This window comes from Vipera ursinii (genome assembly GCF_947247035.1).
Source record: "Vipera ursinii genome assembly, chromosome: 2".
Taxonomy (NCBI): domain Eukaryota; kingdom Metazoa; phylum Chordata; class Lepidosauria; order Squamata; family Viperidae; genus Vipera; species Vipera ursinii.
Window position 1 is genome coordinate 75,182,582 of NC_139513.1, and position 13,767 is coordinate 75,196,348.

Below are 13,767 nucleotides of genomic sequence, written 5' to 3' on the forward strand. Positions count from 1 at the left end.
AGTAAAAGGCCCTCTCCCATCTGCCTGGGAGAGGAGCTTCCCCTGGTAATGTAATAATAATAATGAATAAAGTTGTAAGGGACCTTGGAGGTCATCTAGTCCAATGCCCTGCTCAGGCAGGAAACCCTATACCATTTCAGACAAATGGGCGGGTTCAAAGCCTGAGAGTTAGACACGGAAGCCAGAGAAAGGGATTGAGTAGCTCCTTTGCCCCTTAAAAATAAAATTATAAACGTTTGGTTTCCTAGAGAGGATCAAGATTTAGTTCTTAGGGAATCAGATCCCTGTCAAGGCTTGGTCCCAGTTTCTTTGCCATCAGTGATTTTCTTTGGTAAGCACGCACATATTTCTCAAATGCAATTCCTCTCGGCAAAGCTGTCCCAATCCTTTAGAAATCTTTTTGTTTCTGTACCCTCCAACGAGGGTAGCATGAAAAGAGAGGGCCGCTTAGCAGACAGTCACTGTGTCTGCTTTTAGGCTAAGCAGAACAAGCGTATTTAGTGTTGTAAGCAGTGTGCATGCTGAGTATTTTCTCACAGTGCCATTTGATTGATGGGGTAAGGACCAGCAACCTTACTTCCTAAATTACTGACAGTCATGCTGTTTCATCCCATAGATCCAAAACAGGACCTTTGTTTTGCCGCAACAAACTTGTATGGCTGCACCTCTTTGATATAGCTTGGAAAGATCAAGCTCTTGAAGTCTTTGGAGGTAACTCGTAGGGGATTAGCTTTAGAGCTAGAAGGCTGAGTGGGCAATTTTCTCAGTATAATGCAGAATGTCAACTCTTTCAAGACCCCTGAAGATCTATTTTCTTCACAATCCCCATCCTTTAGGAAACAAGGCCATGCTTTTCACAGCTGGTAACAGTTACTCCTGGGCTTTCCCTAGGAGTAACTCAAATGTTACTCCTAGGCAGTATGTACAGTATATGAGCCTCTAATAATTGGGAGTAAAAACATTGATACCCTGAATACTAACCAACTGTGCTCTTCAGTTTGGGGTTTGTCAAAGGTCTCCCATCTTCAGCCTTCCTTGATCACATGTTATCTAGCATATTAGATAACCATTCCCATCAGTTTAGTCACACTGATAGCAGGTGATGGGACTTGTGAACCAATACTGAGGGGTTTTTAATTTTTAATTGGATTTTAGACTTAATTTTTAGGGCTTAAATTTAATTACTGTTTTAACTGATTTTAACTTTTGTATTTTATGTTGTAATTGCCTTGTAAACCGCCCTGAGTCCTACAGGAATAGGGCGGTATATAAACTCAATAAATAATAATAATAATAATACATCTAGAAGCCCTTTTCAAAATGGCTTAGGAAAGCAAAACCCTGCTGCACTGTAGAACAAGCAGTTGCTACTGCGCTTCTTATTTATTTGTCCATTCCACACAGACAAGCTTTCCTCCTGTCATGTTATTTTTCTGGCCAATAACATTCCTCTACATCATCTCATATATCATCCAATGAAACAATTTCAAGCAAATCACCCAATTCGTGAAGTATGATTCACATCTAGGGATGTCCATCATTTTGGATCTGAAACAAAAATGGTGAGGCGTAATTGGCAGGGCACACATGCCACACCTGTTGGTGTCGCCTTACGGAAGCTGCATCTTTTCTGGGTTTGCAAGGTGGCCATACAATACCAGAAAAATATGGCTGAGTGGAGGCATTTAGGCCGACTCAAATCACCTTCCTGCATGTTATTGATGACTCCTTAAAACATATTTTCCTTGATTACCATACAATATAAGCCCAAACCAAAGATGCAGCTGCTTTAAGGAGGGACTTTAAAGAGATAGGGTGTGCATACCGTACCTACTTTGAAGCCACTTTTTTTTTGACGGCATCAAAACATTGCACATAGTTTCTTTTTGGGTACAAGAATTACCTTAGTACAAGTATGGGTTTATATTGTATTTAGTTTTGCACTGAAGGTGCACAATTTAGAGCAGGCGTGTCCAACATGCAGGCTGCATGCAGTCCTGGACAGCTACTAATGTGGCCCCAAAACCCCTAAGGTTTGTTATTTATATAGACTAACTGTATTATATATTTTATATGTGGCCCAAGACAATTCTCTTCACTCGATGCAGTCCAGGCAAGCTAAAAGATTGGACACGCCTCATTTAGAGTGATAGTTCAAAAGAAACAGAGCTTGTTCCTAAGGCAAAAGAAAAATGTAGACAAAATATATAATCGCCCTTGATCTGCATAGTATCAATAGCCTCCTCAGGCCTAAGGTCTGTGCCTCTTGCAAGTCAAAACTTGCAAGATGTTGAATTGATGGTGGGTTCTCTATATGGGCTTGGACCTCTTGCATCTTGACTGGCTGGTAAGCATCACTGAAGCCCATGGATGTTGTTTTAGATCCTATACCAGGGTCCTGAGACCACCAAGCAAACCATTTGCCTGAGAAACTAATCCTTGGGAAGAATTCATGTCTTGTAAGCAAATGGGCGGCTTGATGTGCATCTTGTATGCACTTGAATGCATGTACATATGTATCTTTGCCTCTTTGCAGTCTACACCGTTTTCTCTACAGAACAAAGAGGTTCATTGCCACCTGAAAATTGGCAAGTGTTATATTCCAGATTTTTTTTTCAAAGGGTTTGTGGGGGCTGAAATATTTTATTCATATGTGTCAGGATATGGGGACTTAAAATTATTTACTCTGGACCAAATTCTTTTTTTTCTTGATGTTGCCATTCCTCTTTTTTATCTCCTTCATTTTTCTTCTGTTACTAATATTCGTACTGGGGATGTGGGATTTTGTACTTTTCCCGTATGTGGTATAATCTGAGCAGAGATGTGTCTGACAGAAATAACTGATAAATTGAAAAGAAGATGGTAATGTGGGGAAGACCCAGTTTATTTTTTTTCTTTTTGATGGTAGTTCTCCAGATAGCTACATCCGCTATCATTTCAAAGGAGCTTCCAGTGGGAAATATAGTGCCAAAAATCTATTTTTAATTGTGTAGAAGAATACTATCCTAACTTTTGCCAGAAAATAACATTTTAATTTTCACTTTCTATTGTGATATTTTTTTTCCTGTCTGGGCTGTGCTACTTAGCTGTTGTTAAAGGGGGGGGGGAAATGAACAGATCAGATTTGTGCATCATGAAAAGTAAGCAGAGTTCTTCTGCTGAATTTTCTTCTTCAGGAAGTCCTCCCATGAAAGAAAGGGGAACACTGACCATTATACTCTGAATGGAGATGCTCTTTGAGTCTAGATAATGGAGGGTATGTCCAAACGGAAAGACTTTTTGTGTCTCTCTAGTTGATTGACAACATGCAGCACCCATTCATTTATTCAGACTGTGAATGGATTGACTCCTTCCTTCCTTCCTTCTTTCCTTCCTTCCTTCCTTCCTTCCTTCCTTCCTTCCTACCTTCCTTCCCTCCCTCCCTCCCTCCCTCCCTCCCCAAAAAATATGTTTCTTTTGCAGTGTTACATGTTTAATGAATCCTACTTGAACTTCTGATTGGAGTATAAAAACCTCTTCACCGAACCCTCAAAAGCCAGGCTGCATTGTGTTCCCATGATACAAGAATGTGTTTCCTTCTGATAACTGGGAAAAGCTTTCTGAACGCTGGCTTTTCCCCAGACAGTGAAGATTAACTCATTTGCAGAGTTGAGGTGGTGGTGGTGGTATTATTCATCTCTAAGTAGCTTTTAAAGCCTTTGTAAACAATGCAAGCATAGGAATAGTTTGGCTGTCTGCTATCCTGCACAAGAGAGAGAGAGAATCTATGCCAGATTTCTCCAACCCGGTGTTCTCCAGAGATGTTGGACTACAGTGCCTATCATCTCCCACTAGCGTTGCTCTTGGAGAGCATCTGGCTGATGGAAAAGTCTAGGCTTGCAATGGCTTTTAGCAGGCATTTGCCGAAGTACAAATGTTAGCACTAGGTTTGAGACACAGGGAAATGTTGAATTGCTGCACTGACTTAGCAACAACACTGCCTGCATAAAGCTATACCTAAAGTGTATCGGGCTGGCAAGCTCTCCTCAATACATTAAGCAGGGCTTTTGGAAGACATGCTGGAGGATGGGCTTATCCTTCAGCCAGCTGCGTTCCTAGGCCCCCAGAGTGCTCAGTGTTCACAAGTAGCCTTCCAGTTGCAAGATGCAGAGCTAGGTTGTCTTGAGATTTCACTTGCCTTGCAGATCAGAGAGCCTAGCACAGGCACAGGGTTATTGCTACCACCACATTCAGCTGAGACTCAAGACATGCAAGAGAAGAATTGGGGGAAGAGGCATCCAGCCTGGAAATACAAGTCTTTGTGGTGAAATCTACAAACCCCGCGGCAGCATGCCTAGAATGGGAAGTGCTGCTGAGGCACCAGCCAATGGACTTCCCCCTGCTCCCTCCTCAGAATAGAGGGGAAACCTTACAGAACCACTGGAGAACCTTCCCACGTCCTGCTTTGTGTGCTGTTCTCAGTATGGTGTTTACGTGCCATATGGATTTATAGTACCAAGCAACGCTGAATTGTTAAAAGAGTAATTTTGCCTTTTCTTTTTTTCCCCCTTTCTTTATATCTTTAGGGTACTACTTGTAAACTTAACTGTTGGATAATAAATTTTTCTCCAAAATACCCAAACAAACCCAACACAACAATGAACATTTTCTGCTCAAAAAGATTTATTTGTGTTTGTCAAGGGGTTGGGAGGAAAGGGATGGCTTTCCTTTATAGGAGTGAAATTCTGAATAGTCTCCTTGCTGAGAATGGTGAAAATTGGGTTGAAGGGCTCTCAAACGTGATCCCTTGGCAGGTTCTCAAAAGGGCTGGAGAACAATCATCTTTGCAACCTTCAAGAAGTTCTTAAAATTACAAGTTTATCCTCTGTTCAAGAGACAAAAAGCAAACACCACACTCGTACCATAAGATAGTCCACGTTGGACAGCATTTCAAATTCATATAGACACTACAAATGGAACATTTCCATTTTCCTTGTACCTACAAGTTACACTGATACCAGGCTAAAAAAAAATCCCAAAAACATTTTCCTTTCTCATAGTAAAATTAAAAATACAAGACTAAGAATTGTTTGTTTTCTTACGATACCTAAAAAGGAATTGCCTTATTCTTTCTCATAGTGGCATAGTTGCTAACCAACAATTAACCAAAAAGTGAAAACACATAATAAGGTGTGTTTCCTGGCATTGTTCTAGCTCATTTCCAAGCATCTTAATAATAAAGGTTTAGAGATTAAAAAGTTTTGGTATTATCACTACTTTGTGCAGAAGCTTTAAGAATGGGGTGGGGGGGGAGACCAATTGTACTGGATTATTTTTGAAGATAAAGAGTTTCCCGTGAAAACCATCATCTGGACATCTTTGCTCTATTTGTAGTAAAGTAGCAAGAGACCTACGTCTTCTCCAGCAATGGTGAGATGGGATGACAAGAAACTAATAGTGTCTATAAGTTAGTTGTGAGTTATTGATTACATGGACAAGTTCATGCGTCACTGGCCCAAAGTCATTCTGTCACATCCCATTAAACCACGATCAGAACTCTTAGTGACCAGCTTGGTGGAGCAGTGGGCTAATGCCTCCTTAAGTAACACCAGCTGCCTGCAATTAGTGCAGGTTCGCATCCCACCAGGCTCAAGGTTGACTCAGCCTTCCATCCTTCCGAGGTAGGGAAAATGAGGACCCAGATTGTTGGGGGCAATTAAGCTGACTTTGTAATAATGCCGCTTGGGGTGTGTGTGAAAGCCCTAACAAGCAGGCATATACATGGAATGAAGGTTACTGCTAAGCTTGTAAGCCGCCCTGAGTCTTCGGAGAAGGGCGGGATATAAATGGAATAAAAATAAAATAAAAAATAAATAGTCCAATATTTTCAATCACATCGTTACCACTATCTTCATACTAAACTGTTCTTCTCTGTCTTGTCTCTATTGAAGCATTTTGTTTTATTGAATACCCTAACAATTTTGTGCGGTAGCCACATATATGTATCTTTCAGTTGGATTCCTAAGCCCCCAGGGTGCTGGACCTCATGGCCCAAGAAGCTTCTTCCAGCTCTCCAGTTCCATAATCTTGTTGAGTCTGATCTTTGCTTCTAGTTTAGAGCAGATGTACAGTTTACGGTACAGAACTTGAGTTAATTCAGGCCACAGAGAAGCCAATATTCCAATGTTTTACAATTTATTTCATTAGTATTTCAGCATCTTCAGGTCAAAGCTGCTATACATTTGGGACATTGCTTTGCCAGAAGGAAATGGGCACAGTCATATTTCTGTAGTATCCAAGGAAGCGTTTCCAAAGTCTAGAGATACATTCTTGGAGTTCCCTTGCTGCAGTGGCTTGTTCTTCCTATGACTGTCTAAAGCAGTTTTCAAGGGCTCTTCCGTATTGTTTATTTCCCACTGAGCATCTGCTTTGTCCAGCTGGAAATAGTAAAATATTTAAAAATTATTGTTTCTGTGGATGACAAGTGATGGATAACAACAGTTTTGGATCACCACACAATATAGACACCCTATCCCAGGCTTTATTAGTCTTTGAGATCTGGATATTTAAAAAAATAGCCACTTTCTACATTTTTCTTCTATCCACCAGCTCACATCCTTATATACTGTATAATAATAATAAGAAGAAGAAGTTGGAAGGGACCTTGGAGGTCATCTAGTCCAACCCCCTGCTCAGGCAGGAACCCTATACCATTTCAGACAAATGGCCGTCCAGTCTCTTCTTAAAAACCTCCAGTGTTGGAGCATTCACCACCTCTGGAGGCAGGTTGTTCCACTGGTTAATTGTTCTAAGTGTCAGGAAGTTTCTCCTTAGTTCTAGGTTGCTTCTCTCCTTGACTAGTTTCCATCCGTTGCTTCTTGTCCTGCTTTCAGGGGCTTTGGAGAATAGCTTGACTCCCTCTTCTTTGTGGCAACTCCTGAGATATTGGAACACTGCTATCATGTCACCCCTCACCCTTCTCTTCATTAAACTACACATACCCAATTCCAGCAACCGTTCCCTATATGTTTTAGCCTCCAGTCCCCCAATCATCTTTTCTGACAGCAAATTGATAGCAGAAAGATGGGAATATGCAATTGTTGAAGTTGCTGCTTCTGTTGTATCATAAAACTGCTATCTCCAACATGGTACTCTCCAAATGAACTGAGAGTGCATCTCCCAGAATCCCTAGCCTTTGTCTACAATAGTGACAAATTCTGGAATTTGTATTCCCAGCCCACTTATAGGATCCCAACTTAGAGAAGATTGTTAAGTATGTGAAAAGCATTTTCTTTGGGTGGGGGTTGATCCAGAACACGAGGCTTTTAGAGCACAGCACAGCAGAGATGAATGTGTGTCTTTCCAAATACACACTTGGCCATCTGGTATCCTTGTAAACAGCCAAGCACAGTGTAGACATAGCTGTGATTGTGTGAGCGTAGGGCAGAATTATTTATCATGCCATTCCTTGTAAAGACTGGAAAGGCCTAACAACAGAAGTGATATAAAAATTGAGCAGCACAAGCCCAAACTCTTCATGAAGATCAGATTATCAGTAAGAGGTGAACCAGAGAGATGGGCGTACAGATAGCTGCATCCTTATGGATAATTTCATCTTCATGAAGAGATTGGGATAACCCACAAATCTTGTTCCTCTGATGCTGGCTTTGTAAGTTACAGAAATTCAAAAGTTGTGATTTGTACACTATTGTTTATATGTTATGAACCAAACTACTCAGTAACTTAACCACAAAGTGTGAATCCAGCTTATTTAGCAGTCCTTAAGGTTTTGTCTAACAGGGCAGAGATTCTGCCCAAAACAGAAAAAGCCTTTGTAAATAAAGGCCAGGACAGCAGATATTTTCCGTTTATCATTGTATGTGTTAATCACAAATCAAGCAGAAGGTGAAAGTAAGGCTTGACTTGCCACCCAGGAATGTAACGATAATGTAACTCAGTTTCAATACTTTCCATATACGAAAATCTCTTATTACTTTTTAAAAAATCCCTTATAAATGAAAGAGCTTAAGTTAGTAAAGCAAGTAATATATTTACTTCGAACAAAAGATACCCTACCCAAAAATATTTATCATGCAAAAAATGTGCAATAGTGAGAGGGGTCTTACTTTCAGTTTAGCAGGAAATGAGTCATGTGAAGCATCAACCATATTTTCATCCAGAGAATTCAGGCTGTAATACAAAAAGCAGTTTGATTGGCCTAGGAACTATTTGTCATCTTAGCTGCAAGTCTCCATAACCCCATTATTGCCTCCACCCATTCTGGAGACCCATTTGGTTTCTAATTTTTAGCACATATGGAAAATTCGACACCTCAATGCCAAAAGTAATGTGGGGGGAGGGTCAAAGAGATTTTAGGAACTGCACAAGATAAGGCTTTGAGTAAGTAAAGCAATCACTTCAGCATTAATCAGTATTTGCATAGATGGTGATTAATTAAAGATTAAGTTCATCATACTACCTGGCCACTTCAGAACTGGCATTTTCCTCAAAGCCAAGGTTCACAGAAGGATCCAAGGAGAAACCAAGCACAGGATTAGCCCTGCAGCAGAATGTTTTACACAAAAATGTCTTATGTATCAGAAATGTAACCAACCCTATGCCAAGCAGAGACTGCCATAATACATCATTTGGCAGCAAACATGCCCTACAGCTGCTCTTGTGTATGCCACAAGCTATACACCATCCGTTCAAACAGCCAAGGTGACATGCAAAGGGACTGACTAAAAATTTAATTTTCCACAATGTGGATTACCTTCCAACCAAGCAATAAGCAACTGCTATCCTAATTTTGCCCTCCTAAAATCAGTTTGAAGCCTGAAAGGGAGAGATTTCATATTTTCCAAAGACTGATAAGATGGTCTTCCATTTTTCTTGGCACTTCTGTATTGTTTCAACAGTAAAAAGGTAAAGGTTCCCCCGCACATGCGTGCTAGTCGTTTCCAACTCTAGGGGGCGGTGCTCATCTCCATTTCAAAGCTGAAGAGCCAGCGCTTGTCCGAGGACGTCTCCGTGGTCATGTGGCCGGCATGACTAGACGCCAAAGGCGCACGGAACGCTGTTACCTTCCCACCGTAGTGGTCCCTATTTTTCTACTTGTATTTTTACGTGCTTTTGAACTGCTAGGTTGACAGAAACTGGGACGAGTAACAGGCGCTCACTCTGTTACGCGGCACTCAGGATTCGACCCGCCAAACTGCCGACCTTCTGATCGACAAGCTCAGCGTCCTAACCCACTGAGCCACCACGTCCGTTTCAACAGTACAACCCTGCTATAATTTCCAAGGTCTCCAATTGTAATCACATTCAGCTTTTTGATCATTTGAAGGTGCTATATATTTTTAACCTATTCAAATTCGGCATAGGATCTGACCAACAGATGAAGTTTTATAGTTGAAAATTAGCAATGTAAAGGATTAGATGGCTTTCAGGAGGTAGGAACTTAAACTTCTTACTTGCATTTCATCTACAGTATCTACATCAATCGATCCTCTCTCTGTTCCCCCCCCCCCCCACATCTAATTGATATGGCCACCTCTGTCAATGACTGTGTAGCAAACCAAAATTAAATAGAATAAAATCAATCACAAACCCTATAAAAACTGAAAATGCAGACAACCAAGCAAGCACAACCCAATCTCTAACACAACCAAGAAGCACATCCCTCCACAATTTAGGACTTCTGTCACAAGCTGTACCTGCTTCTCTCTTAATGCAAGAAACCACTCCTTATGCCCACGTACCCTTCTGTATTGTATTTATTGGTCCCAGGGATGGCAGTTCCTTGCTGCACTCCATTTGCTGAGAAATGTGAAGCCACCTTCAAGGCTTTGAGTGCCTTCAATTTCCTTGTATAACTGCAAAAAGAAAGAAAGTTTGCACCAATCTGACAAGTGGGTTGACGGAAAAGCTTAATAGTAGAAGAATAGACCATCTGAGGAAGGTTTCAGCGCTGGCTTTTAAATATGTGGAGCCAATCTAGTATGGCAAAAGGGCTTAGAGCCTGCAACCAGAGGGAAAATCCTGGGTGCAATGAATTCATTTAGATTCTGATTAGGAATAGAAGAAAAACATTGGAAAATTGAGCTGATGGGGAAGGTGTACCTTTTCCTCATGCCAATTACTGTCCCAGTCAGGAGGAGGAGGAGGACGAAGACAGCTGCTGCCAACCCTATAATAATACCAAACAACTCCATCCCTTTCTCAGGTTCTTTCACATCCCCAGGACCCTGGAAACATACAAATGGGTTATAATAGCACACTCTGTATAGAGTCCATTCTAGCTATCCCCATCCTCATGCTCCCCATATCAAATTGCAACTCACTGTCTACACTCAGCAGAATCATATTGGTTGGGCATTATAGAAACTGTAGTCTAAACATTAGGAAAATGCTAATTGGGGGGGGGAGAGAACCAATCTGTACTACACAGGCTAACGCTGAAGGCTATGCTGGGAAGTTATTGGGGGGAATCACAGAAAAGGGCTTCTTCCATACTGTTGTCAAGAAAGTTGCACCCATGCGCCCAAGGAGCCATTAGGTGCCCAGTTTGATTGAGAAGGACTTTTTATAGACAAAACTTTCCCATTCTAGTTGCCCTCCAAAGCTTTTGGATTACAATTCCATCATTGCTACCCAGTGAGCTAATAACAAGGGAATGCAAAAATTGTAACCTGAAGTACCATATGTCCCATTGCTGGATGCCTATTTCTCCCGATGAAACTTTGCCTTCACCTATATGGCTTCTCTCTTAGCTGTTTTGCTCATTTCTGCCACAAAAGTTTTGTCCTCCCTAATCATACATCTTCCCTTGGATGTTCCCATGTTAATATTTTTTTTACAAGACTCCCATTCCTGCCTTTCTTTTTTGTTTTCAAATTCAACTCATCTGAATTTAGAAGCATTAGAAGGATAAGAACTCTCACAATGACTAACAAGCCATGTTTGATAAGTTGTTCCAGCTCTTCAGGGTTTCTTCGAATGAGCCTGGAGAAAACATATTTTGAGGTTGATTAGAAAGTGTTTTCCAAGAGCTGTTTAGCGTTTGCAACTACAATAGAATTAAGCATGAGTTCTATTAAAAAAATGAATGAAAAGTCTATTTCCAACTTCTCAGTGCGCCTTTGAAGATTCTCATTTTTGTTTTATACCATTATGCTAAACTATCCACTAGCAATTGCTTCCTCAATCTCAGCCTTCCTCTGCATTATTTTTCCTCTGTTCTCCATCAGATTTTCCTATTAGGTCTATACACACTGATATATTTAGATGTTTTGCCCAGGCTGAAATTACATGGGGATAGGGAGAGAAGCACTAGGTCTAAAATATGGTTTAGAACAAACGTGTCAAACTTGCGACGTCACATGATGTCGCGCGACATATTGGAACTTTTTCCTCATTGCCGGCAATGGGGTGGGCGTGGTTTTGTTGTGACACATCTGGGCCACGGGCTGGCAGTTTGACATCCCTGGTTTAGAAGCTGTGGGATGATTCTTAGCTTAAATTATTGGGTATGAGAGTGAGGGACAAGGTTTGGTTCATTTAAAGGTCCCTACTTTTTCTTTTTAATTTGACCACTTCCTTTTCCATTGTTGTCAAACTAACAGCAGAATGGGCCAGCCTTCCAAATGGGATTTTTATTTACTCCGTTCCTTCCCCATTTGGCTGAGAGCAATGTGACACTTACATGAGAACGTGATCACCAGTCAGAGCTGTGCCATTCTTGTAAACAAAATAGGCATCCATCGCAGTATCCTCCAGAGCCCTACAGAAGGTAAAAGAACACGGAAGATGGATGGACTGAAGGGTCAGTACCAGCATGACCTTGATAGAACTGTTACCAATCAAAGAGCTATCTCAAAGGAATGGCTCTTTCACCATTTTTTCCAAAAAAAAAGGCAACATAAGAAATCAGTGTTATAAAGCAGCCTGATCACCCATAAAAAGTAATTACACTGCTCACTCATATGCTAACTTCATGTTGAAATCTCAAAACTCTCCTTCCATTTTCATATGTTCTACCAACACCATAACATTCCACCGAGTATGCCTATGCTGGTTGTTGTAGCAAAATATACCTTCAATATTTCAACATGCCTCTCCTCTTTCCTCACCAGCCATTTCATATGCTTTTTAACCTCAGTTATTTCCTCACTATTATTGCTTCCCTCTGTTCAAATTACCTGTTAGATTTGGAGGCTGAGGAATCATCTGTATAGATTGCTGCTATGTAGACTGTTGATCCAGTTGCTTTGCTCAGAATTCTGGAAGCAACATAAAAAAGGCACATGTATCATCAGGGTTCCATGATAAATACCCATACCACTGTACTGCAGGAAACCCAGTTAATGTTCACAAACTGTAAATTGTGGTGCATTCAGTAAACCAGAGCTAAGCAAATCTGGTGTAGCATGATATGTGAATTTAGCATTTGTTTTAAGAATGACTTTGCCAAAGCTAAATGGCATCTCTTCACTTATGGAGTCAATGCTTACATGAGTGCACGTACACATCCACACACCAGACTGCTTTCTTTGTACTTTATTTGTAAACTGACATGGTATTTTGCCTTCTTCTGCATAACAAGATGGACAGAAGCACCATACTTAGTGATAGGTGAAAAGGTGTCATACCTCTTGATTTCACTTGAATTACTCTGCACTTGCTTTAAAGAGATACCAAATTTCAGCTTTATACGGTAACTCCGATCCACACTGAAGATCTGGAGAAGAAGAGAAATGATTGTTCTCTGAGATCAGACATTATGAAAATTCTATTGATGGAGGTTTGTCGGGAGGGACAACAAACTTACATCCAATGATGTAAAATTGCTCAGGGCTTGAGTTCCATTGTCTTTGGCTTCCACTTTCACCTGATATCGACCTTTCAACGCACTATTAAGGTTGCTTGCTATTCTGTAGGAATAAAAGGTGTTGCAGCATCAGAGATGTGTGTTCATGATCAAACTCTGCACTACTGTGAAGTAGACTTGCCCAATCCCACCTCCATCTTGAAATATTTCTGCATTGGTAGCTTTCATGCTTCTATTTCAACTTTCAGGGTAGTCCATCAGAAAACCAAATAAAGCATTTGCTAAATTGGAATCTTTATTGTAGTGTCAGAAAAAGTTGGATGTTGCCCAAGACCACATCATAATAGTATCCTGTTGTTAACATTTCAATAATTTAGAAAATAGTTTTTCAGAAAATGATAAGAGTAAAATTAGATTTCATAAAATGCTTTCCAGTGGGTTATGAGAACCCAGCTGATGGTGATCTATGTTGTATGAGCTACATTATACTATTAAACCATAATCTGGCTTATTATTAGGGGAAAAGCATTCCATGTGAACATGGTGATTGCAATTTTCTAATCTGGGTTTAGTGTGTTATGCTAACTATATCCAGATGGTCACTCAGCATGCATGACAGCCTCTCCTAATCATCTCCCCTCAGGAGCTGTAATCCAACTACATCTGGAGAGCACCAAATTGAAGTTGTTCTAGGAAACCCAGGATCTGCAACCCCATTGAAAACATTGAACCTTAAATAGCTGATTATCTAAAGTTCTACTCCTATTTAGCTGCTTCTAAATGTGCTAGAAAGCAAAGCTCTCCTTCTCCATACCCAATAAAAATCTCCAGTGAGCCCTATATATATGTTCAAAGTATGTGTGTGGAAATAAAGCATTGGAGCAATATATTGGTGCAAAAGCCAGCATTCCCCCCATATCTCCTTGTCTTGCAATGTCCCTTGGTTAAACAGGTCTATT

The 13,767-nt window shown here is 40.6% G+C and overlaps 1 protein-coding gene across 1 annotated transcript in view; it reads right to left on the bottom strand.

Moving 5' to 3' along the window:
* Positions 1–6,165: 6,165 nt before the first annotated feature.
* Positions 6,166–13,767, bottom strand: part of CDHR2 (cadherin related family member 2) — a gene marked incomplete at its 5' end in the record, with an annotated part of 36,645 nt that continues 29,043 nt past the window's right edge. The window contains 6 exons of the mRNA XM_083353366.1: positions 6,166–6,416; positions 8,106–8,169; positions 8,459–8,539; positions 9,741–9,854; positions 10,102–10,280; positions 12,809–12,911. Of these exons, the coding sequence (XP_083209492.1) occupies positions 6,258–6,416; positions 8,106–8,169; positions 8,459–8,539; positions 9,741–9,854; positions 10,102–10,280; positions 12,809–12,911 (700 nt within the window). The 3' untranslated portion in view covers positions 6,166–6,257. The remainder of the gene's footprint in view (positions 6,417–8,105; positions 8,170–8,458; positions 8,540–9,740; positions 9,855–10,101; positions 10,281–12,808; positions 12,912–13,767) is intronic.